The 22270-nt window shown below is 45.3% G+C and overlaps 1 protein-coding gene across 2 annotated transcripts in view; it reads left to right on the top strand.

Moving 5' to 3' along the window:
- Positions 1-18799: 18799 nt before the first annotated feature.
- EPHA1 (EPH receptor A1) overlaps positions 18800-22270 on the top strand; it is a 67113-nt gene continuing 63642 nt past the window's right edge. The window contains exon 1 of one of the 2 annotated variants that reach the window (XM_043544189.1): positions 18800-18910. Coding sequence is in view for 1 of the 2 variants with exons in the window: in XM_027828771.3 (XP_027684572.2) it covers positions 19143-19239 (97 nt within the window). In the remaining variant the exon portion in view is untranslated. The other variant, XM_027828771.3, reaches the window with a different exon arrangement.

Here is a 22270-nt window from a genome sequence, read left to right as displayed (position 1 = left end):
TTCCAAATACATACAGAACAATTCATTTCCTTTCAACACTTTCTAGAGAAAACGTTTTGTTTTTTTCAATTTTATAGTATTTTTCCATTAGAAAGTTCCTTTAATTTTATCTATAAAAACAAACAAACATTAACTAATGTCCAAAAGAACACCAAATGGTTTCATTCAACATTAAACTTTTTTTACTTTTGCATTTGCCAAAAATTGCGTGCACACACACACACACACAAAGTCATTTTTGGCTCAACTCAAAACAATGTTGGGTTTTTTTGCTTTTTTTCCCCAATGGCCAGAGAACCAAACCATCTTGTTTTTGTTTTTTGCCAAGCTCTAGCTGTGGAGGCTGGGTCTGTGGTGGGTCTGTGGTGAGACTAGCAGTTACTCATGTAGACTGAGGGAAATGGGCTTCCTTCCCGCCATACACTGAGAATCCCCATTCTAGGGACAAGTAATGTCACTCTGCCCATCCTGCAGCCTTGGAGTGTAACCAGTGAGGGGTCAGGAAAGTAACTGTCTGGAGCATGGCTAAACTATCGTTTGAAAACTGCTCTGGAGCATTGGAGCAGAGGATGTTCTGTGCCCCCCTCCCACCGGAGCCACTGGGTTGGCTCCCTTCTGCCCCTGGAGCAGAAAGATCAGCCCAGGAGAGCCTCATGACTTCGAGTCATGGCCCTGTTATCCTTTGTGCCATTTTGTCTCAATGTCTGATGGGAACATCCTGCCCAAGGGCTATGCTGTGGTGGGGCTCTGGGAACATGCTCAGGGCATCCCCCAGCACCACTGCCAAGATGGTTAGAGAGAATCACAGACTCTGCTCTGGACCTGTCTTGGCCTAATCTGCAAACACCATGGAGAGCTGATTGACTGATTCATGGGGTAGGCAGGTATTTACCCTTAAGAAGGAGGAGTCCTCTCTGGCTGAGGAGGCCAGGACTGTAGTGGAACTTCCCTGGACCAGCAGCCAGAGATGTGCCCTTCACTTACCCCAGTATATTTCTGGTCAGATTATATCATCCTCTTAGTCACATTTACCATATGCCACCCTGAACCACCTGGCTGCCTGTAAACACTGACTTTCAACAGAGTCCCAGTCCTTCTGCACCTGCACAAATGACTTTGCCTGTCTTACCAGCTTGGCTTGAGCTGGACTAGAGATCCAACTTTTACCCAAATGACTTTTAAAATATTGCTTCCTCAAAGGCCCAGTGGGTGCCAGACACTGGCTGAAATCAAACCTGAGCAGATGAGATCTGCCTAGGGAGGACCAGAGCCAGAGTTTGAGCCACAGGTTTGTGCAAAAAAAAGTAAGAACTGTAAAATTTTGATGGCATTTGATTTTTAGGGGGGCTGTAACTTGGGAACCCCTTGCTCAAACAACCTCAAATCTGGACCAGTAGCCTTATCCCAGACCCACGGGAGATACAGCAATTTTCAAGACAATCTGACTCAGCATGTGAATTTTTAGAGCATTTAGAAAAAATCAGCTGTCAACCATAATCTTCATGGTGCTACTATAATAATCCAGGCCTAGGAAGTGAGCCTATCTACTTCTCCACAGCCCAGGTACAAGCAAAGGTGCAGGTGTAACCCACATATCTTCTGGGTGTGGTGTTTTTGTCCCATCTAGTGGCACCGAGACCACTTAGAAAGAGAGTTAAATGGGTCTGCTCAACAGCCGTTGCTAACAGCCAGTTTGGCTTTTAGCTCATGCGATAGAGGCTCATGCACTAAGCTCCAGAGGTCCCCGGTTCGATCCCGCCCACTGACGACCAGGGTTTGTTGGTGTTACACAGGCAATGGCAATGTGAGCTGCCCCCATACTTGTCTCCCCCATGCACCCACCCCTAACCTAGAGGGGTGGGAGTATCTGATATTCTCATCAATGTCAGCATGATCAAAGGGCTTGCTGAGCATCAGGATATACACCCATGACAGAGAACCCTATTCTAAGGACAGTTGATGCCAACTAATATGGCACCAGGATACTGTCCTCGGTCTAAAGAATAACTCAATTTATCTTAAAAAATAAACACAGAAAACAAGTTTCAGTGTTCTACAATCATTCATCCAGTCCACAGCAACCAAGGGATCCCCATCTGTCATTTTCACCCTTCAAAGTGCTATACTTCCTTGGAAAGGAGTCCAAAGGAAATGCCAGACAACAGGAAAAATTGAATTACATGGCCCTTTTCAGAACAGTCATAGCAAACCTTAAATGATCTCCCCCACCCCCTGAACAAACTGCTATAGAAAAGTCAAGCAGTACACAGACTATAACAAACATTTTCAGTGAGACTCTAATCCAGAAGACAGAAGTTTGATAGGCATTTTTTACTGCTTTTAAAATTGAAATCCTGCTGCAACACTGAAATCCTGCTGCCATCCCTCCCTCCAACATCACTTCACCACAGCAGGGCCCAAGATAGGGTTGGTGGTTCAAGGGAAGGGGGGTATGTCATTTGGACAAGGAGTTCCTCAAACACAGCCCCTCTGATAAGAAGCTGATTTTAATATTCAGATTACTCTCAAGCCCCCATAGCTAGCAAGATAGTCTTGAAAACTGATATGCCACTGCACAGCTGGGATAGACTTTTGGAGAGGGTGGGAGAAGAACACACATTGGGATGAACTGTGCTATTGGGTCAGGATGTATTCCTCTCAATGGGGTGGTCTCATTCCAATGAGGGCTGATGGAAAGCTGATAGGGGCAGAGGAGCACACCGTTCAGATCTCTTAGGAGAGGATTTGTTCAATGGGATTCTCTATATCAGGGATAGTCAATTGTTTTTTGTCAAGATCCTAATTTCTTGGTCAAGGTATAGTCAAGGTCCAGACTCCAGAGAAAATAATAAAAAAAATAACAATAATGATGATAAGTTGTAAATAAAAAGATTTTGGGGTCCATTCAAAAGCATCTGGTGGTCCAGATTTGGCCCACAGTATGCCTATTGACTACCCCTGCTCTATATGCTAGTGAAGAGGAGAGGATAGCATGTGATAAAGTACTGGTAGGAACTAAAAGAAACAGTCAAATGACAAAGAGTCCCATTCAATTACGTCCCATGAAGCCAGACAACTAAATATTGACAGATTTTATAAGTGTTTGTATACAAATGCTAGAAGTGTAATACTAAGATGGGTGAACTTGAGTGCCTGGTATTAAATGAGGCTATTCGTATAACAGGCACTACTAAAAACTTGGTGGAATGATGATAATCAATGGGACACGGTAATTCCATGGTAAATCTATTGGAATGACAGAGTAGGTTGTGCTGGTGGGGGAGTGGCATTATATGTGAAAGAAAGCACAAAGTCAAGTATAGTAAAAATCTTAAATGAATCAAACTGTACCATAGAATCTCTCTGGATAGAAATCCACTCTTGAATAATAAGAATATAGCAATAGGGATATACTATCGACCACTTGACCAGGATGGTGATGGTGATTGTGAAATGCTCCAGGAGATTAGAGAAGCTTTAAAAATAGAAAACTCAACAATAATGGGAGATTTCAACTATCCCCATATTGACTGGTGTCATAAATACAGAGGAAAGAGTAGCATAAAATCCCTCCTTGGCAGCTGTACTGGATTGCTTTACCTGTAAGGGGTTAAACAGTTCAAATAACCTAGTTGGCACCTGACCAGAAGGACCAATGAGGAAAGAAGATACTTTCAAATGGGGGGGGGGGAGGAATGATTTGTTTGTTGTTCTCTTTGTTGTTCCCTCTCCGGATGGAGGGAGAAGCCAAACAGGTACAACATCTCCTGAAAATATACCTGGAATAATCCATCTAAAATCACAGAAATTGTAAGTAGGGCAAAGAAATGCTTTGGGTTCTCTGTTGTTTTGGCTTGTGGATTTTTATATGTTACAAAGGTAGTTTTATTCTTATTTTTGTAACTGTGAATCTGAGCCAGAGAGGAATCCTCTGTGTTTTAAATCTTTTATTTACCCTGTAAAGTTACCTTCTCTCCTGAATTTGCAAGTGTGATTCTTTTATTTTTTTTCTTTATAAATAAAGTTCTTCTTTTAAGAACCTGATTGATTTTCAGTGTCCTGAAGCCAAAGGGACTGGTCTGTGCTCACATTGCTAAGGCAATGGGTTGGTATATTATTCTCAAGCCTCCCCAGGAAAGGGGGTGAAGGGCATTGGGGGGATATTTTGAGGGGATAGGGGTTCCAAGTGACCCTTCCCTGAATTTTTGTGTAAATCATTTGGTGGTGGCAGCAATATCGTCAAAGGACAAGGAAAGGAATTTGTGCCTTGGGGAAGTTTTAACCTAAGCTGGTAGAATATAAGCATAGGGGGTCTTTCATGCAGGTCCCCACATCTGTACCCCAGAGCTCAGAGTGGGGGAGAACCCTGACAACTGGATATATGTCTCCGCAGGATGGGATGCTGAGATAAAGTTTCTAAACACCATTAATAACCGCTTCTTGGAGCAGCTAGTTCTGGAACCCACAAGGGGAGAGCCAATTCTTGATTTAGTCCTAAGTGGAGAACAGAATCTAGTCGAAGAGGTGAATATAACTAAACCGCTCAGTAATAGTGACCTAAACACCCTTGTGGGAGCAAAAATACCAAAGAAGCCCACCACAGTAGCATTTAACTTCAAAAAGGGGAACTAAACAAAAATGAAAAAGCTAGTTAAACAGAAATTTAAAAGAACAGTTACAAGAGTGCAATTCCTGCAAGCTGCATGGAAACTATTTAAAAACACCATAATACAGGCTCAAACTAAATGTATATCCCAAATTAAAAAAACACTGTAAAAGAACTAAAAAACAGTAAAAGGACCAAAAAATGCCACCATGGCTAAACAATAGAGTAAAAGAGGCAGTTAGAGGTAAAAAGACATCCTTTAAAAATTGGAAGTCAAATTCTACAGAGGAAAATAGAAAGAAACATAAACTCTTGCAAATCAAGTGTAAAAGTATAATCAGGCAAGCCAAAAAAGAATTTGAGGAGCAAAAGACACAAAAACTAGTAGCAAAATTTTGTGTAAGTACACCAGAAGCAGGAAGCCTGTCAAACAAACAGTGAGGCCACTGGACAATCAAGGTCTAAAGGAGCACTCAAGTAAGACAAGGCCATTCAGGAGAAGATAAATGAATTCTTTGGATTTGGTCTTCACAGCAGAGGTTGTGAGGGAGATTCCCACACCTGATCCATTTTTTTTAGGTGACAAGTCTGAGGTACTGTCCCAGATTGAGGTGTCGATAGAGGAGGTTTCGGAACACATTGATAAATTGAACAGTAATGAGTCACCAGGCTCAGATGGTATTCACCCAGAAGTTCTGAAGGAACTCAGATATAAAATTGCAGAATTACTAGTTGTGGTATGTAACCTATTGCTGAAACATGCCTCTTTATCACATGACTGACAGTCAGCTAATGTGATGCCTATTTTTGTAAAGGGCTCTAGAGGCAATCCTGACAATTACAGGCCAGGAAGCCTAACTTCAGTGCCAGACAAATTGCTTGAAACTATAGTAAAGAACAGATTTATCAGACACATAAATGAACACAATATGTTGGGGAAGAGTGGCTACTAGCCTAGATGGTCAGGCTTGCAGTCCCATGCTACTCTGGGTGTCCCTAAACCTCTGACTGCCAGAAGCTGGGACTGCATGATGGGTTAGATCACTTGATAATTGCCATGTTCTGTTCATTCCCTCTGGAGCACCTGGCATTGGCCACTCTTGGAAGACAAGGTACTGGGCTAGATGGACCATTAGTCAGACCCATTATGGTCATTCTTATATTCTAACTTCATACCTCTGCAGTCCATGAATCAGGGCCCGGAAAATCATACGATTGGCTAAAAAATGATAAATTCTGGGTTCTTTTTCTTTGCCTCCTGTGTTCTGAGCAGTTAGAGGCCTTGCTCGAGGGGTCCTACTGTCACATGCTTTTCTGCAGCCAGGAGAGCTAGCAACTTGCTATTTTTAGAAACAAGGCCTGAGCTTCTCAGAGCTCCAGGAGCTAGGGCTTTCATTAAAACACCAGATAGCATGAGATTTGAGGTACACTCGTGGGTGCTGGCAGCACTGCTGCTCAGAGAGACTGCTACCAGCTGGTATCCACAGGCATGGAAGCCACATGGCTACGCTGGAGAGGGCATCTGTTCCCACTTTGGTTGGGGTCTTTCCTATTCACTGCTTTAAGAACAAAAGATCATAAGAATGGCCATACTGGGTCGGACCAAAGGTCCATCCAGCCCAGTATCCTGTCTACCAACAGTGGGCAATGCCAGGTGCCCCAGGGGGAGTGAACCTAACAGGTAATGATCTAGTGATCTCTCTCCTGCCATCCATCTCCACCCTCTGACAAACAGAGGCTAGAGACATCATTCCTTACCCATCCTGGCTAATAGCCATTAATGGACTTGACCTCCATGAATTTATCCAGTTCTCTTTTAAACCCTGTTATAGTCCTAGCCTTCACAACCTCCTCAGGCAAGGAGTTCCACAGGTTGACTGTGCACTGAGTGAAGAAGAACTTCCTTTTATTTGTTTTAAACCTGCTACCCATTAATTTCATTTGGCGGCCCCTAGTTCTTATATTATGGGAACAAGTAAATAACTTTTCCTTATTCACTTTCTCCACACCACTCATGATTTTATATACCTCTATCATATCCCACCTTAGTCTCCCCTTTTCCAAGCTGAAAAGTCCTAGCCTCTTTAATCTCTCCTCATATGGGACCCGTTCCAAACCCCTCATCATTTTAGTTGCCCTTTTCTGAACCTTTTCTAATGCCAGGATATCTTTTTTGAGATGAGGGGACCACATCTGTACTCAGTATTCAAGATGTGGGCGTACCATGGATTTATATAAGGGCAATAAGATATTCTCCGTCTTATTCTTTATCCCTTTTTTAATGATTCCTAACATCCCATTTGCTTTTTTGACTGCCACTGCACACTGCGTGGACGTCTTCAGAGAAATATCCATGATGACTCCCAGATCTTTCTCCTGATTAGTTGTAGCTAAATTAGCCCCCATTATATTGTACATATAGTTGGGGTTATTTTTTCCAATGTGCATTACTTTACATTTATCCACATTAAATTTCATTTGTCATTTTGTTGCCCAATCACTTAGTTTTGTGAGATCTTTCTGAAGTTCTTCACAGTCTGCTTTGGTCTTAACTATCTTGAGCAGTTTAGTATCATCTGCAAACTTTGCCACCTCACTGTTTACTCCTTTCTCCAGATCATTTATGAATAAATTGAACAGGATTGGTCCTAGGACTGACCCTTGGGGAACACCACTAGTTACCCCTCCCTATTCTGAAAATTTACCATTTATTCCTACCCTTTGTTCCCTGTCTTTTAACCAGTTCTCAATCCATGAAAGGATCTTCCCTCTTATCCCATGACAACTTAATTTACGTAAGAGCCTTTGGTGAGGGACCTTGTCAAAGGCTTTCTGGAAAACTAAGTACACTATGTCCACTGGATCCCCCTTGTCCACATGTTTGTTGACCTCCTCAAAGAACTCTAATAAATTAGTAAGACATGATCTCCCTTTACAGAAACCATGTTGACTTTTGCGCAACAATTTATGTTCTTCTATGTGTCTGACAATTTTATTCTTTACTATTGTTTCAACTAATTTGCCCGGTACTGATGTTAGACTTACTGGTCTATAATTGCCAGGATCACCTCTAGAGCCCTTCTTAAATATTGGCATTACATTAGCTGTCTTCCAGACACTGGGTACAGTAGCTGATTTACAGGACAGGTTACAAACGATAGTTAATAGTTCTGCAATTTCACATTTGAGTTCTTTCAGAACTCTTGGGTGAATGCCATCTGGTCCTGGTGACTTGTTACTGTTAAGTTTCTCAATTAATTCCAAAACCTCCTCTAGTGACACTTCAATCTGTGACAATTCCTCAGATTTGTCACCTACAAAAGATGGCTCAGGTTTGGGAATCTCCCTAACATCCTCAGCCGTGAAGACTGAAGCAAAGAATTCATTTAGTTTCTCTGCGATTACTTTATCGTCTTTAAGTGCTCCTTTTCTATCTCGATCATCCAGGGGCCCCACTGGTTGTTTAGCAGCTTCCTGCTTCTGATGTACTTAAAAAATATTTTGTTATTACCTTTCGAGTTTTTGGCTAGCTGTTCTTCAAACTCCGTTTTGGCTTTTCTTATTACATTTTTACATTTAATTTGGCAGTGTTTATGCTGCTTTCTATTTACCTCACTAGGATTTGACTTCCACTTTTTAAAAGATGCCTTTTTATCGCTCACTGCTTCTTTTACACGGTTGTTAAGCCACAGTGGCTCTTTTTTAGTTCTTTTACAGTGTTTTTTTAATTTGGGGTATACATTTAAGTTGAGCCTCTACTATGGTGTCTTTGAAAAGTGTCCATGCAGCTTGCAGGGATTTCACTCTAGTCACTGTACCTTTTAATTTCTGTTTAACTAACCTCCTCATTTTTGCATAGTTCCCCTTTCTGAAATTAAATGCCACAGTGTTGGGCTGTGGAGGTGTTCTTCCCATCACAGGAATGTTAAATGTTATTATATTATGGTCACTATTTACAAGCGGTCCTGTTATAGTTACCTCTTGGACCAGATCCTGCACTCCACTCAGGACTAGATCAAGAGTTGCCTCTCCCCTTGTGGGTTCCTCTACCAGCTGCTCCAAGAAGCAGTCATTTAAAGTATCGAGAAATTTTGTCTCTGCATTTTGTCCTGAGGTGACATATACCCAGTCAATATGGTGATAATTTAAATCCCCCACTATTATTGAGTTTTTTATTTTGATAGCCTCTCTAATCTCCCTTAGCATTTCATCATCACTATCACTGTCCTGATCAGGTGGTCGATAATAGATCCCTACTGTTATATTCTTATTAGAGCATGGAATTACTATCCATCGAGATTCTATGGAACATGTGGATTCATTTAAGATTTTTATTTCATTTGATTCTACATTTTCTTTCACATATAGAGCGACTCCCCCCTGCACGACCTGTTCTGTCCTTCCGATATATTTTGTACCCTGGAATGATTGTGTCCTCACTCCACCAGGTTTCTGTGATGCCTATTATATCAATATCCTCCTTTAACACGAGGCACTCTAGTTCACCCATCTTATTATTTAGACTTCTAGCATTTGTGTACAAGCACTTTAAAAACTTGTCACTGTTTATTTGTCTGCGCTTTTCTGATGTGTCAGATTCTTTATGTGAACATTTCTCGTCTGATCTGGCCCATACTTTATCCTCTTTCATCCCCCCCCCCCGACTAAAACCGAGAGAATCTCTATCAATAGACTGTCCTCTAAGAGAAGTCTCTGTCCGATCCACGTGCGCCTCTGCAGCAATCGGCTTTCTCCCATCTCTTAGTTTAAAAACTGCTCTGCAACCTTTTTAATGTCAAGTGCCAGCAGTCTGGATCCACTTTGGTTTAGGTGCAGCCCATCCTTCCTGTATAGGCTCCTCCTATCCCAAAAGTTTCCCCACTTCCTAATAAATGTAAACTTTCTAAGCTTTCTGGGTTCTTTTGTTATAGGTCGCAATGAATGCCAGGAAATCCCCAATGTCTGCAGCCATGGGGACTGTGTGGACACCGAGGACAGCTATATCTGCATCTTTCACAATGGTTCAAGGCCACAGGAGAGTAGACCATGTGCATGGGTTAGTGCAGATGGCTCAGCAGCCCCGTTGGCTGTTCCCTATTTCTTGTCAATAGATTTAAGCCCTTTCCAAAGGAAGTGAGAGTTCTCTGGGCCCCTGGTGAGTGGGCTTGCAGGGGAAGGACAGGCCATGGCACATCGTAAGGCAGGCAGGGAGCTGGGCCATTGCATCTCCTCGGCCCCAGGTTTCTGAGTCCTCATGCTCACTTAAGCAGCACCAGGCTGCCGCCCACATCATGAGCAGCACTGACAGACTGCCCAGCCACAGGCAAGCGAGGACTCGGCCCCTGATCTGCACTGATCTTCCCTTTTCAGATATCTATGAATGCGACCGGCAGCCCTGTGGGAATGGCACCTGCAAGAATACAGTCAGCTCCTACAACTGCCTTTGCTTCCCTGGCTTTGAGTTGACACACAGTAATGACTGCATGGATGAGAGTCACACACAGTCACTGCTCTGTGGGCATGAGAGTCAGGTGTCACACAGTCACTACTGTGTGGATGTGAGAGTCAGATATCTCAGTCACGGCTGTGTGGACATGAGGGTTGGTTGTAAACACAGTGACAGCTATGTGGGAACAAGGGTTGGTTGTCACAGCTGTGTAGATATGAGGGTCAAGTGTCACTCAGTCATAGCTGTGTGAGAGTAAGGGTCAGGTGACACACGGTGATGGCTATGTGGATGTGAGGGTTGGGTGTCACACACAGTTGCGGCTGTCAGGGTATAAGGGTCAGGTGTCACACACAGTCACAGCTGTCTGGGCATGAGGTTTGGTGTTACACAGAGTCAGTTGTATGGGTGTGAGGGTCGGATGTCACACAGTCACAGCTGTGAGGTCGTACGGGTCGGGTTTCACACAAGTCACAGCTGTGTGGGTGTGAGGGGAGGGTGTCACACAGTCACAGGTGTGAGGTCGTAAGGGTCAGTGTCACACAGCCATGGCTGTGTGGGTGTGAGGGTCGGGTGTCACACACTCATCCTGTGGGTTTGTCCCATTGTGCTTTTCTCTCCTGCTCTCTGCAGACATTGACGAGCGCTCGTCCCTGGTGGGGCAGGTGTGCTGGAATGGCCAGTGCATAAACAGCATTGGCTCCTTCCAGTGCCTGTGCCAGGAAGGGTTTGACCGGACCCTGGATGGGAAGAACTGTGTCAGTGAGTGCCTGGGCAGCAACCGCTGTAATTCTCATCACACCTGGCCTGTGGATTGACCATCTGCAGGCCCCTTCTAGCAAATGTACTCACCTCATGCACCCACTCCTACTCTGGGCAGTGGAATCTCTGCTCTGGTTCAGGGCCATGACTGTGGGGCTGGAGGCTGGAGCTTGGTTCCCAGCCAGGAGAGATCCCAGGGCTGAGTTTGGGGGAGCTCATGCATCACTGTGCTCTCGCTAGCTGCAGACACCTGGCTCCAGTGCCAAGCTGAGGGTTATCGAGACACAACGTCTAAACAAAAAAGAAACCAAAAAACCAACCTCTAAACAAAACAAACTAAAGTTTTTTTTGAGGATTGAAAAGGTTTGTTAGCTCTTCTTCAGGAAATATTAGCAAGAGAGGACATTCCTGCTTAACCAGAATCAGGAAGTACTAGGAGTCTTGCTGAGAGAGCTTGCTCTCTTGCAAGAATCTTAGCACTGTTTCACATGCCCTAGATGTTCAGATGAGATGTGTAAAAGCCCATGGACTTTTAGGTGCTTATCCGTAACCGCTGCTTGTGGACTGTTGTCTCAGGCACATGGAATGATTGCAAATGAATAAGTGAGAATTGAGGTTAGACTCGCTCATTCAATTATCCACAACAATATGAAAGTCTCATCTCACCAAAGTGGGAGCTGTGAATCCTGCTGAAGACAAACTATGCAAAGGATTTTGCCATCAGAAGGGGAATAAACAGGCGGAGATGGTAAATTCTAATCAGAGAAAAGATACAAATTTTCTATTAGGGACATTTTAATCAAAACAACCCCTGTAGAATTTAGTAGGGTAGAAACCACAGTGTTGTATTTATTACGGAATGAGATTCTTGCTGTAGGCTTTTGCATCATCCTATAGAATTCCATAGCCAGGATATAGTTTTCTATGAAATTTCATAGGACGGCTGCAAAAAAGTCTAGAAAGTCTATTATTGTCTGTTAAATGTTATAGGATTTCAGGCTTGAGACTGTCGAATAACTAGAATATTTTTAAAAAATTAATTGTATAACAGTATGTAATTCTCCCCAATTTAAGAGACTCTGCCCTCTTCTCACAGCTTTATGATACTCCAACTCCAAAAGCCTTTTGTTTTATATCAAATCATTACAAAAGCTAGGATTCAGAAAGGGAGGGGAGGGTCTGGTGGCTCAGAGGCACACGGAATGGGATTTACAGATGTAATTGCTACAGAGCTCAACTTTAGTAATGTCCAAAACCTTCTCCATGCTGTTTTGGAGTTGTGGGGGCTTCGCAGCATGTGATAAGTGTTTCCATGTTTTACTCTGATTTAGAATCTGAAATGTCCAGCCTCGTCATTCAAGTGAACACCATGAGTTGGGAAGATGTTACTGTTGTGGTTAGTGCCAGGCCATTGTTCAAGCTCCTAGATGGCAATGTGGTCTTCTTCTGGTTCAAATGGCTGTGGTCCTGGATCAAAACAGAGATTTGTTCAGGACAGACAAAGGTAGTTAACACAGTGACCAGCTGGAATTTCTTCACTTATGCATTAGGCTGAAAAGGATGGCAACTCTATTATATCAATGTATTCTGAAATTGTGACAAGTCCATTGCTAAGTGTATGACCCCTCTCAATTGCACCTGCATTGTGGATCAATATGGAATTTACCAAGAAACTGAAACTGAAACTGAAAACTGCTGCAAATTTAAATGAGACATTGACCAGAAGGATTGAAATGGGGGACAATTGTACCACGGGCCCCAGGCTCAAGGATGGGTCAATGTCTGTGTAAATGTAATGTCTGTGTAAATAAAGTGAATAGAAGGGGGTGGGACCTCACCAAACATGATGTACTGGAGCCCCAAATTTCTCTTGACAGGCCTGAACATACCATACAAATTAGACATGGAAAACCTGCATTAAGTCTTCATCTTCAGCTATTTCAATGGAAAAATTATACAGTAAAAATAGTTATAGACATGTTGGCTACAGTTATTTACATTTTTCCTCCCTTCTATCCTCAGGTCAGTGACACTTGGAAACAAATGTAAAAACACTTCCAAACAAGACTGAAAACTTTTTCAGTGGCATTCAGAACATCTACTATTCCAGGGGTCTCAAACTCAAATGACCGCGAGGGCCACATGAGGACTAGTACATTGGCCCAAGGGCCGCATCACTGACCTCCCCTACTGCCCCGGCCCCGCCCCCACTCCACCCCTTCCATGAGGTCCCGCCCCTGCCCCACCTCTTCCCTGCCCCCATTCCAACCCCTTCCCCGAAATCCCCACCCCAACTCCGCCCCCTCCCTGCCCCCAAGGGTGCAGGAGGGGTGCAGGTTGCGGGAGGGGGCTCAGGGCAGGGGGTTGGGGTGCAGGAAGGGTGCTGGGTGCTGCAGGGGGTCTGGGTGCAGGAGGAGTGTGGGGTGTGGCAGGGGGTTCGGCTGCAGGAGAGGTTGGGGGGCGGGCTCCTGCCCGGCGCGCACTGGGGGCAGGGCAGGCTCCCCGCCCGCCTGCCCTGCCCCCGCACTGCTCAGGGAAGCAGCCGGGACCTGGGGGAGGGGGGCCACAGGGGTCTGTGTGTTGCCCTGGCTGCGCCTCCAGGCCCTGCCCCCCGCAGCTCCCATTGGCCAGAAACGGGGAACCACGGCCAATGGGAGCTTGGGGGAGGTACCTGGAGGCGCGACCAGGGCAACATACAGACCCCCTGTGTCCGTCCCCGTCCCCCCAGGTCCTGGCCACTTCCCGGAGTGGCGTGGGGGCAGGGCAGGCAGGCAGGGAGCCTGCCATGCCCCCAGTGCACACAAGGCCAGAGCCGCTCTAGGTAAACCCTGGGGGGGCCGCGGGGAGCTGGCGGGCCGCGGGGAGCATGCGGCCTGCAGGCGGAGTGTTTGGGACCCCTGTACTAGTCCGAAAATAGTAACAGGTGACAGAATACAGAGATATTCTGCAGGGAGGGAGAGCTCAGTGGTTTGAGCATTGGCCTCCTAAACCCAGGATTGTGAGCCCACTCCTTGAGGGGGCCATTTAGAGATCTGGGGCAAAAATTGGGGATTGGTCCTGCTTTGAGCAGCGGGTTGGACTAGATGACCTCCTGAGGTCCCTTCCAAACCTGATATTCTAGGATATATGTACTTTTCAAGCAGGGACTACTATACATAGAATTTGAACTGTGCATCAGTTAATTAACCTCCAGTTCTAGCTCCTAATATATCCAAACACTGTTTGAATTTAAGCTCTACTCTTTCTTTGTCATCTCTGAAAATCAAGATTATGCAGATCAAATGTTACCCTCAGTGACGTGTACGCTGCCTTTCAAGACTTTCAGCAATCTGTCTGTAACGATATCTAGGGTGAGAAATTACTATTTGTAACCAGTTTCTTTAGTGAAACAAGCTTAGTTTGCATATTTTGTTTTATTTGCTTAATAATCTGCTTTGTTCTGTTTGCTATAACTTTAACCACTTAAAATTCACCTTTTGTAGTTGTTAAACTTATTTCTTGTTTATAATATAAGCCCATTTGTACAATTCGTAATGCACAGTTGGGTGTGGTCCGGCCTCTGTGTGTGTGCTGGAGGAGGCCTAATAGCCTGGCTCAGCAAGACAGGTAAAAAGGGTGCCCAGGCTGGCAGAACAGGTGGGCTCAGTGGTATCCCAGCACATCAGGTGGCATCTTAAAGGGGGGCAACCTGTCACAGTGCTTACCAAATTGTGTCCTAAGATTTTAAACTTGTGTTTGAATTGGTCCTGTGCCTCCCTTGACATCTGCTGCAGCAATAGGAGCAGGTGTGGTGTGAGCTGGGAGTTCTGGGAGCACCAGCAGACATTTCCCTGCAGGAGAACATAAGAATATAAGAATGGCCATACTGGGTCAGACCAAAGGTCCATCCAGCCCTGTCTACCGACAATGGCCAATGCCAGGTGCCCCAGAGGGAGTGAACCTAACAGGTAATGTTCTAATGATCTCTCTCCTGCCATCCATCTTCACCCTCTGACAAACAGAGGCTAGGGACACCATTCCTTACCCATCCTGGCTAATAGCCATTAATTGACTTAACCTCCATGAATTTATCCAGTTCTCTTTTAAACCCTGTTACAAACCTAGCCTTCACAACCTCCTCAGGCAAGGAGTTCCACAGGTTGACTGAGTGCTTTGGAGCTGCTCAGCAGTTCCCCATCTGACCATCTACTGTGTCACAAAGTGAAAAGAATTGCTCTGGTTGTTCCATTGTCAGCTTTCCTTCCCCAAGGACCACAGGATAGGATCTTGACTGGCTCTGCCTGAGCCTACTGCTGGATGGCTCCCTTTCCCAACAGCCACTCAGGGTAGCCCAGGAGAAGGGAAAAGAAGTGAATCAACAACGAATTACAGCTGCTTGTTTCTCTGCCTCAGCCCTGTTTAAAGCAGCCTGGGGGTTGCTCTAATTTGCACCAACTGGGTATAGTCCTCAGTAGGCCATATGCTAACTGGGACTAGCCAGGACACAGTTTGCTCATGTACCCCAGAACACAGCATAAGCAGGTATAGGAGCCAGCTATGCCCGTACTACACCCACAGGAGGGTAGTACTTGGAGTGTTGAGTGAATCCCCAAGGGAGGACTTGCAGATGGCTTCCAAGGTTATCAGCTCTTATGATTTTATTGCAAGTTGTGATTTTTTATGTATTTCTTAAAGCTTCAGTTCATGGAATCAAAAGATTGCATGAAAATCTCAGCTTCATTTTTTTAAAGTAAATTTCTAGACCTCATGGTTGCAGAGAAAAGCTTGAAAACACAAAGCAAGTGCACCCTAAAGGTAAAGAAACCAGAAGGCAAATAAAAAGAACTACAATTTTAAAATAATCTCCTGGTTTGGGGCCAATTTCATGGTTTGTGTGCTTGACTTATGATTTTTGAATGCTCAAGGTTAGCAATACTGTGTGTCTGAGAATGAAGAGAGCAGAACAAGGCAAAGAATCCGCTTCTCTTTGAAATTCACTTACCTTAAATAATGTGGGACCTTCAGGCTAAAGTAGGTGAACCGCAGTGAGAATTTAAAGCCACTTGATGGCGCCAAGAGTCCAACTTCTGCAGAAGGACAGTAAAACTACTAAGGTACCTTTGGGCAGACAGCTGGGAAACTTTCAGAGATAAAGAAATACTGGACAGGTATACTGTGGGGTATGTGGGTGAGGGAAGGGCAGAGACATAAGGAAGGACAGAAACTCTCTTGAAATAGACAGTAGTAAGTGTTGACAGAGAGAAACTGCAAGGAAAACTGTCTGTTTTTCCTGTCAGTTACAAAATTAACAGATGAGGGGAAGGCATTACAGGCCCTACAGCTGGGGTCTTGTTCCTCCTCCCCCACCTTCCCCTTCCCCAGGATATGAGTAACTGCCTTAGACTTAAGAAGAAATATTGGTATCCTGCAGGGGAGAATTGGACCCTTGGATCTCTGGATCATTTAGTACTGTCTGTCATAAAATCTTTTAACTTAAAAATGAATTCCAACTTGCAGTCACATGGTTTGAGAATTGGCTAAATGATTGTAAAGAAAGATTTGTGATAAATGGCAGTGTAACAATGTGGAGCATGGTAACTAATGAGGAACCACAAGGAGCAGTGTTGGGCCCTGTCTTATTTATCATCAGTCATGATCTGGAAGGATGAGCAAACAGACCACTGAAAATTCACAAATGTTACTAAAATTGGGAGGAACAGCAAACACTAACAAGGACTGGAAAAATAGTTCAGAAGAGACCTAGAGAGCCAAGGAACCTGGGCAAAAAACAACAGAATAAAAAGCAAATTGGAAATATGAAACTAATACATTTGAATGGGGTTGGGAGGGGATTTGAAACAGATACACAGTGGAAGGAAGGAATGTGCAAAGCTGCGATACTGAGAAAGACCTAGAGGTGATGAGACACCAAATAGATTCTATTTTTGATCATCCAGAAATGTACTAGGCACCTTCTAGACATGACTTAGCAATGTGATATGACTGCAGAGAGACAATCCCATTCTGAGCTGCACATGCAAAGGCATCATGTCAATGGAGCATTTCTATATGACTGATGCACCTGCATCTAGAATACAATCCCTGATTCTGGGCACCACATTTCCCACAAAGATACTGACAAATCAGGGTGTTCAAAGAACAGCAACAAAGTGATCATGTGCCTGGAGGAAGTGAGTGAGGAAAGACTAGAAGAAATTGCTGAATATATGTCTATGACATGCTAACTATGTTTAAAAGACTATTGCGGCTGCAAAGTCAGGCACTCAAATTAGGAAATGCCAGAATTAAGCTTTCCTGTGCAACCTTATTTTGGCTCATGTGTGTGTTTATTTTTGCACAGTCTTTATCTGCATGATTGCATATTCTGTTTTCCACAGGTCCTGCCTCATTCAGTGAACAGGATGGATGATAAGGAAACATAACTGAATGTTTTTCCCAACCATCAAAGATAGTAAGGGGGATTTGAGTTTGAGTTTTGGATGGCTGGGTTCATTTCCTGTTTTATATTAAACTATTTGCCCAGATCTTAATGTGGCATCACAGAGTGTTTTGTTTCACTATCTTGGAGTGAGCTACTGGTAGAAAATATATACAAACAGCTAGCAAATTCCAGCACTTAAAGCAACAGTAAAGCTACTTGATGCTATTCCTGGTATTATGACCCATACACTAACTAGCTAAGACCCAAAGCCATGTTGTTCAGACTCCCAATAGTTGGCTGGCTGATGAATTGGCAACATAGAGAAATGGCAACCTTGTACAGGAGCCGTGGACAGGAAATTCCTGAGCAGGTCATATCAGAGTGATGGCTGTTTGATAAACTTGCTTCTAGAATTTCTGGAGTATCCTTCTGAAGCTGTGAAAACACCATACACACAGACACACTTCTTACAGAACTAAGGACCTGAAAGTGAGTCCTCAGCTCTCTCTCTTCTTCTCCCCCTGCTGTGACTTCTTTCAGCTGTTGAACACAACTAGAATCGTCATCCTTAGTGCAATTCCCCTCTCCTACTGCTGGTTCGCTCCCCTTCCATCTCCTCAGCACAGTCTCTGTCTCAGGCCTTGTCTATAGGGGTTGGTGCAATATTTGTATTGATGGAAATTGAAATGGGGAAGCTCCACTGGTGTAAATTGCAGCTTCCTTGTCTACACTTGGGTTTTATACTGGTGGAGCTGCAACTATAGCTGAAATTGGGCAAACCCCAATGGAGTCAAGGCCTAAGAGAGAACAAACGCTCCGGTAAAACTAGACAGGGAGAGAGTTCCCCACCACCCCCTTCATTCAGCCTATCTGACAAGTTTGTTGCTATCCCCTCCTGCTTTTAGGCCTTTCTTACTGAAAAACCAGCCCCATCTGCTGCTTTTGCCGGTACCAGATTCCATCCATGTACAACAGTTGCCATCTTGGCCAACGCCAGGGCCTGAACCTGGGACTTACAAAGATAAAAGCATGTGTATAGACAGTTAGCGCTAATGATGAAGCTCAGACATTGTGGGAGGGATAGCTCAGTGGTTTGACCATTGGCCTGCTAAACCCAGGGTTGTGAGTTTAATCCTTGAGGTGACCTCTTGAGGTCACTTCCAACACTGATATTCTATGGCTGTAACAGATACATTCTCTGGGGCTCAGCTGTAAGGGGAGAGGCAGGAGAGTTTTGCATAATATTAGTGATTTGTGTGTTTAGAAACACTCCAGGCACTCAAAGGTTTCAATGTCATCCTCTGATTTATCTCCTCATTTAACTGTTCCAGTCCCAGTCTCTCCCATAGGACACACTAAAACCAAACAAAAGTGGCACTGTCTTTTCTACCTAGCGCTCTGTCAAGGAATGGAGTACACTGACCAGCTAAGGCCCTTTCACAGAGGTCACCAAGAAGCAGCTGGAACAACTGTCAGATTGCAGGATGCATGGCTTTAACCCCGGATGGGGGCTGTAGCAACGCTAGCCCAGAAGGTGGCATCCGGGAACCATGCACAGCTTTGGAGCAAAGGTCGGGTGTTGGGACGATCCCGGCAATAGGTTCCTGACTGCCTTTAAGGTGGATTTATTTGCCTGCCAGATGGGAAGTCTGTAACCAGCCCCTTTAAAGAGCAGGTAAAGCAGCAAGTGGGTAGAGAGAGAACTGGCTTCTCCACCCCTCGCTTTGGTCTTTCATCATAACTCCGGGCCTGGCAGGCAGATTTTGCAATGTGTGCGCTCCCGTCAGGAGGCTCCGGGAATACTTCACGCACAGGGAGCAAGTGCCAAGTGTCCAGGGCCTAAGCCAAGGAAGCAGAGACTCAGGGTGCAAGGGGCAGGGGGGAGTAGGGCTTCCTCCCCGGGGACTATGGAGATGCGATCCCCTGGCAGCAGGACAGGCCTCTCCACTGGGCTCTTTCTCCTGCTTTGTGCTTTCCTGCCTCCTGAGATACCTGGGAAAGAAGGTAAGGATAGTGTCTGGTCTCCCCCATCCCCCGAGAGCTGGGCAGGGCTCTGCCTCCAGCAACAGGAACCCCTGCAGCTTGGCTGAGAGAGGGGTGGGAACGGAATGTTCCTTGGGAGGCCTAGGAAGGAGAGCCTCCTCGGTGGGGCGCTGGACTGGCCTTCCTCAAAGGGGGACCGGAATAGGGAGGGAGTAAATTGTAAAATTAAGACAGGGAATTGTGTGTGTGTGGAGGGCTGTGGGGAGACTGACAGGTGGGGTTTGCTCAGGAAATTAACGCCTCACTCCTTACTTTTCTTTGTGACTCTGTAAACTATTTTCACACTCCTCCAGGTGCTAGGGGAAGCAGACGTGTTGCTGCAACTTCAGGGAACTGCACCTTCCCTCCCCCCAGTCAGTTTTAAGCACAACACCTTAAAGCATTTGTAGGTCCAGAAGGGATTTTTCTCCTTTTGCATTTAACACAAGCTCTGGGGTTACAAGTTCAAACACAAACCAAATGAATAAATCCCCTCCCCCTCTCCCTGAAGAATCTCTCTGGGGACTGAGGGGAGTTAACACTTTCAGCAATAACATTTTTTGTTTGATTTGTAGCTCTTGTGGACATTTCTGCATTAGAAAACCCATCAGTACTGGTCTCCCCTTCCACTTCCTTGTGGCAGGGCGAGGGACCTGTACGGTTCATCTACCCTGCACAACTTATCTACCCTGCCCTTTGCCTTCCCCTTGATCCCTGTCCTCCCCCCTCCCATTTCTCTTTCCTTTCCACCTCTTGGCCTGCCTCTGCTCCACTTTCCTTTCCTGCTAAGCTCCTTCTCCCTCCTCTCCCACTTAGCCCCTTTTGCTAGATGTAGTGATAAATATTCCTAGACAGTGTGGTGCTTGTGAGGGATTCAGAACCTGTGTAGAACAGGGAGTGGGAGGAATGATTCTCTACCTTTCTGAGAGGTTAAAGTGAACTTGTGGAACTGTCTGACCCTCCTTTACGCCACCTGTCTGTCACCTTTCTCTGCACATTTGTATGAAGGGCTTCAGTGTTCTCCCCTCCTACTGGAGTTGCTCTTCCCCTAGCACTCAACTAGAAGAGCTGTCCACCTCTGTGCAGATTAAGGTATGGGCCTCTCTCTCTCTGGCCCTGCTCTGGGCTTTATACTGGATGTCGTTCTCAGACACGCTTCAAATAGGGTTCCAGATAAATAAGTTTCTAGACAGGTTTGGCCGCATCTGTTGCAGAGAGGATCAGATTGGGTTAGAACCGAATTTGGGCTCCAAGTGAACTCCAGGAACTGACTTGTCTATTGGAAGAATAGTTGGTGATAACATTTTGGGGACTGGATAACTTGTTCAAATACATCTGCCATGCCCCGTTCACTAACAGCTCACCTGCCTCTGACTGTTTTGTTTTGGTTGTGGCTGTGATCCCTTCCTCAAGCCCAGCCCCTAGAACATGTGTAGACATGCCCTGAGATGCTTTCAGCTGGGGGTGTAATTCGCAGCTTGAGGAGACATACCCCTGCCACTTCTGATCAAACTAGAGCTCTAAAAATAGAGTGAGGCCACAGCAGCAGGAGGGGCTAGCCTCCCTGAGTACATACCAGTTCAAGGCACTAGGCATGGACTCAGGGCGGCTAGCTGATCTCTCCACTGCGGCTACAGTCTATGCCTAGAGTCTTTGATGGATAGGTACTTGGGTCAGCTAGCCCCTGATGCCTACCACGGCTGCTACATTTTATTTTTAGCACACCAGTTCAGTCAGAGCCAGTGCAAGTATACCTCCTTGCGCTGGCGATTGTGCCCCCAGCCCAAAGGGTAGACAGGCCCTAATAGGACTCATCCCCACTGATCATATCCCCTGTCTCCGTTTGGGTCCCAATATGGATGGGGCCTTTATTTCTCTTGGAGAGATTCTCTCCCTCACTATATGTCACATATCAGTGAGCCTTGCACATGCCAGGGGATGGGCAGCCAAACTCTCTACCCCACCAGTGTGCCCTCTGTCCCACAATATCTAAACTTTGCAGGTCAGTGGCTCAACACTACCTTCCCTCCACCTCCATGCAGCTTCCAAATTGTGAGCCTTGTGGGTGTGACCCAGCTGGAGACCTGCCTTGCCGGTGCACTGTCCATGGGGACAGGCTGTGCATGTATGTGTTCCCACCACAACTCACAGCAGCAATCCTGTACTACCAGATGGCACTCCAAGGCAGCATGAGCTTCTGCACAGCTGGGTCCTGTCCTTGCCTAGAAAGATCTTAAATCTCTCTTGTTGACTACAGTATTTGTCTCCTCTCCCTACCATTATAAAAACTGCCTGTCCCTCTCAGATCTCTTCTCCCTCACTTTATTCTGCCCCTTACTAGTGTGGAATAGATACTGTGTCCTCTAGGAAGTGACTGGAGTGAGGAGCACCTCGTGCAAATAGTATTTGGGACTACAAGTACTGTGGAAGTGTTATCTCCTCAAAAGTCCCAGAGAGAATACAGTGGAGAGGGGAAGAAGAAGGGAGGGGTGCAAAGATTCATGACCGAATCTCTGATCCTGGGCCATGCCCTGCTTCCTCATTCCACAGGTCTCTTGCATGCTCTCTCCTGCACTTTATACTCTGCTGGGTGTAGAATCATAGAAGATTAGGGTTGGAAGAGACCTCAGGAGGTCGTCTAGTCCAATCCCCTGCTCAAAACAAGAGCACACCAACTAAATCATCCCATCCAGGGCTCTGTCAAGCTGTGAAAGCCAGGGCTTTGTCAAGCCAGGCCTTAAAAACCTCTAGGGATGCAGATTCCACCACCTCCCTTGGTGACCCATTCCAGTGCTTCACCAACCTCCTAGTGAAAAAGCAGGGATTTCCCTACACTACACCTGAATTTCCCATACATCCCCTACCCTCCCACCCTAGTTTTGTGAACTAGTTACATGCAGTGTTGCCAATTTAGTGATTGTTTGGAAATTTGAATTGAAATGGAAACATTAATACGCACTTTAAAAGCATATAAAGTGTATGATAAAATATGTGTATCTGAAAAAGTATAATA

Source organism: Chelonia mydas, chromosome 1 (assembly GCF_015237465.2).
Source record: "Chelonia mydas isolate rCheMyd1 chromosome 1, rCheMyd1.pri.v2, whole genome shotgun sequence".
Lineage (NCBI taxonomy): Eukaryota > Metazoa > Chordata > Testudines > Cheloniidae > Chelonia > Chelonia mydas.
This window is presented reverse-complemented; position numbering and strand designations above follow the sequence as displayed.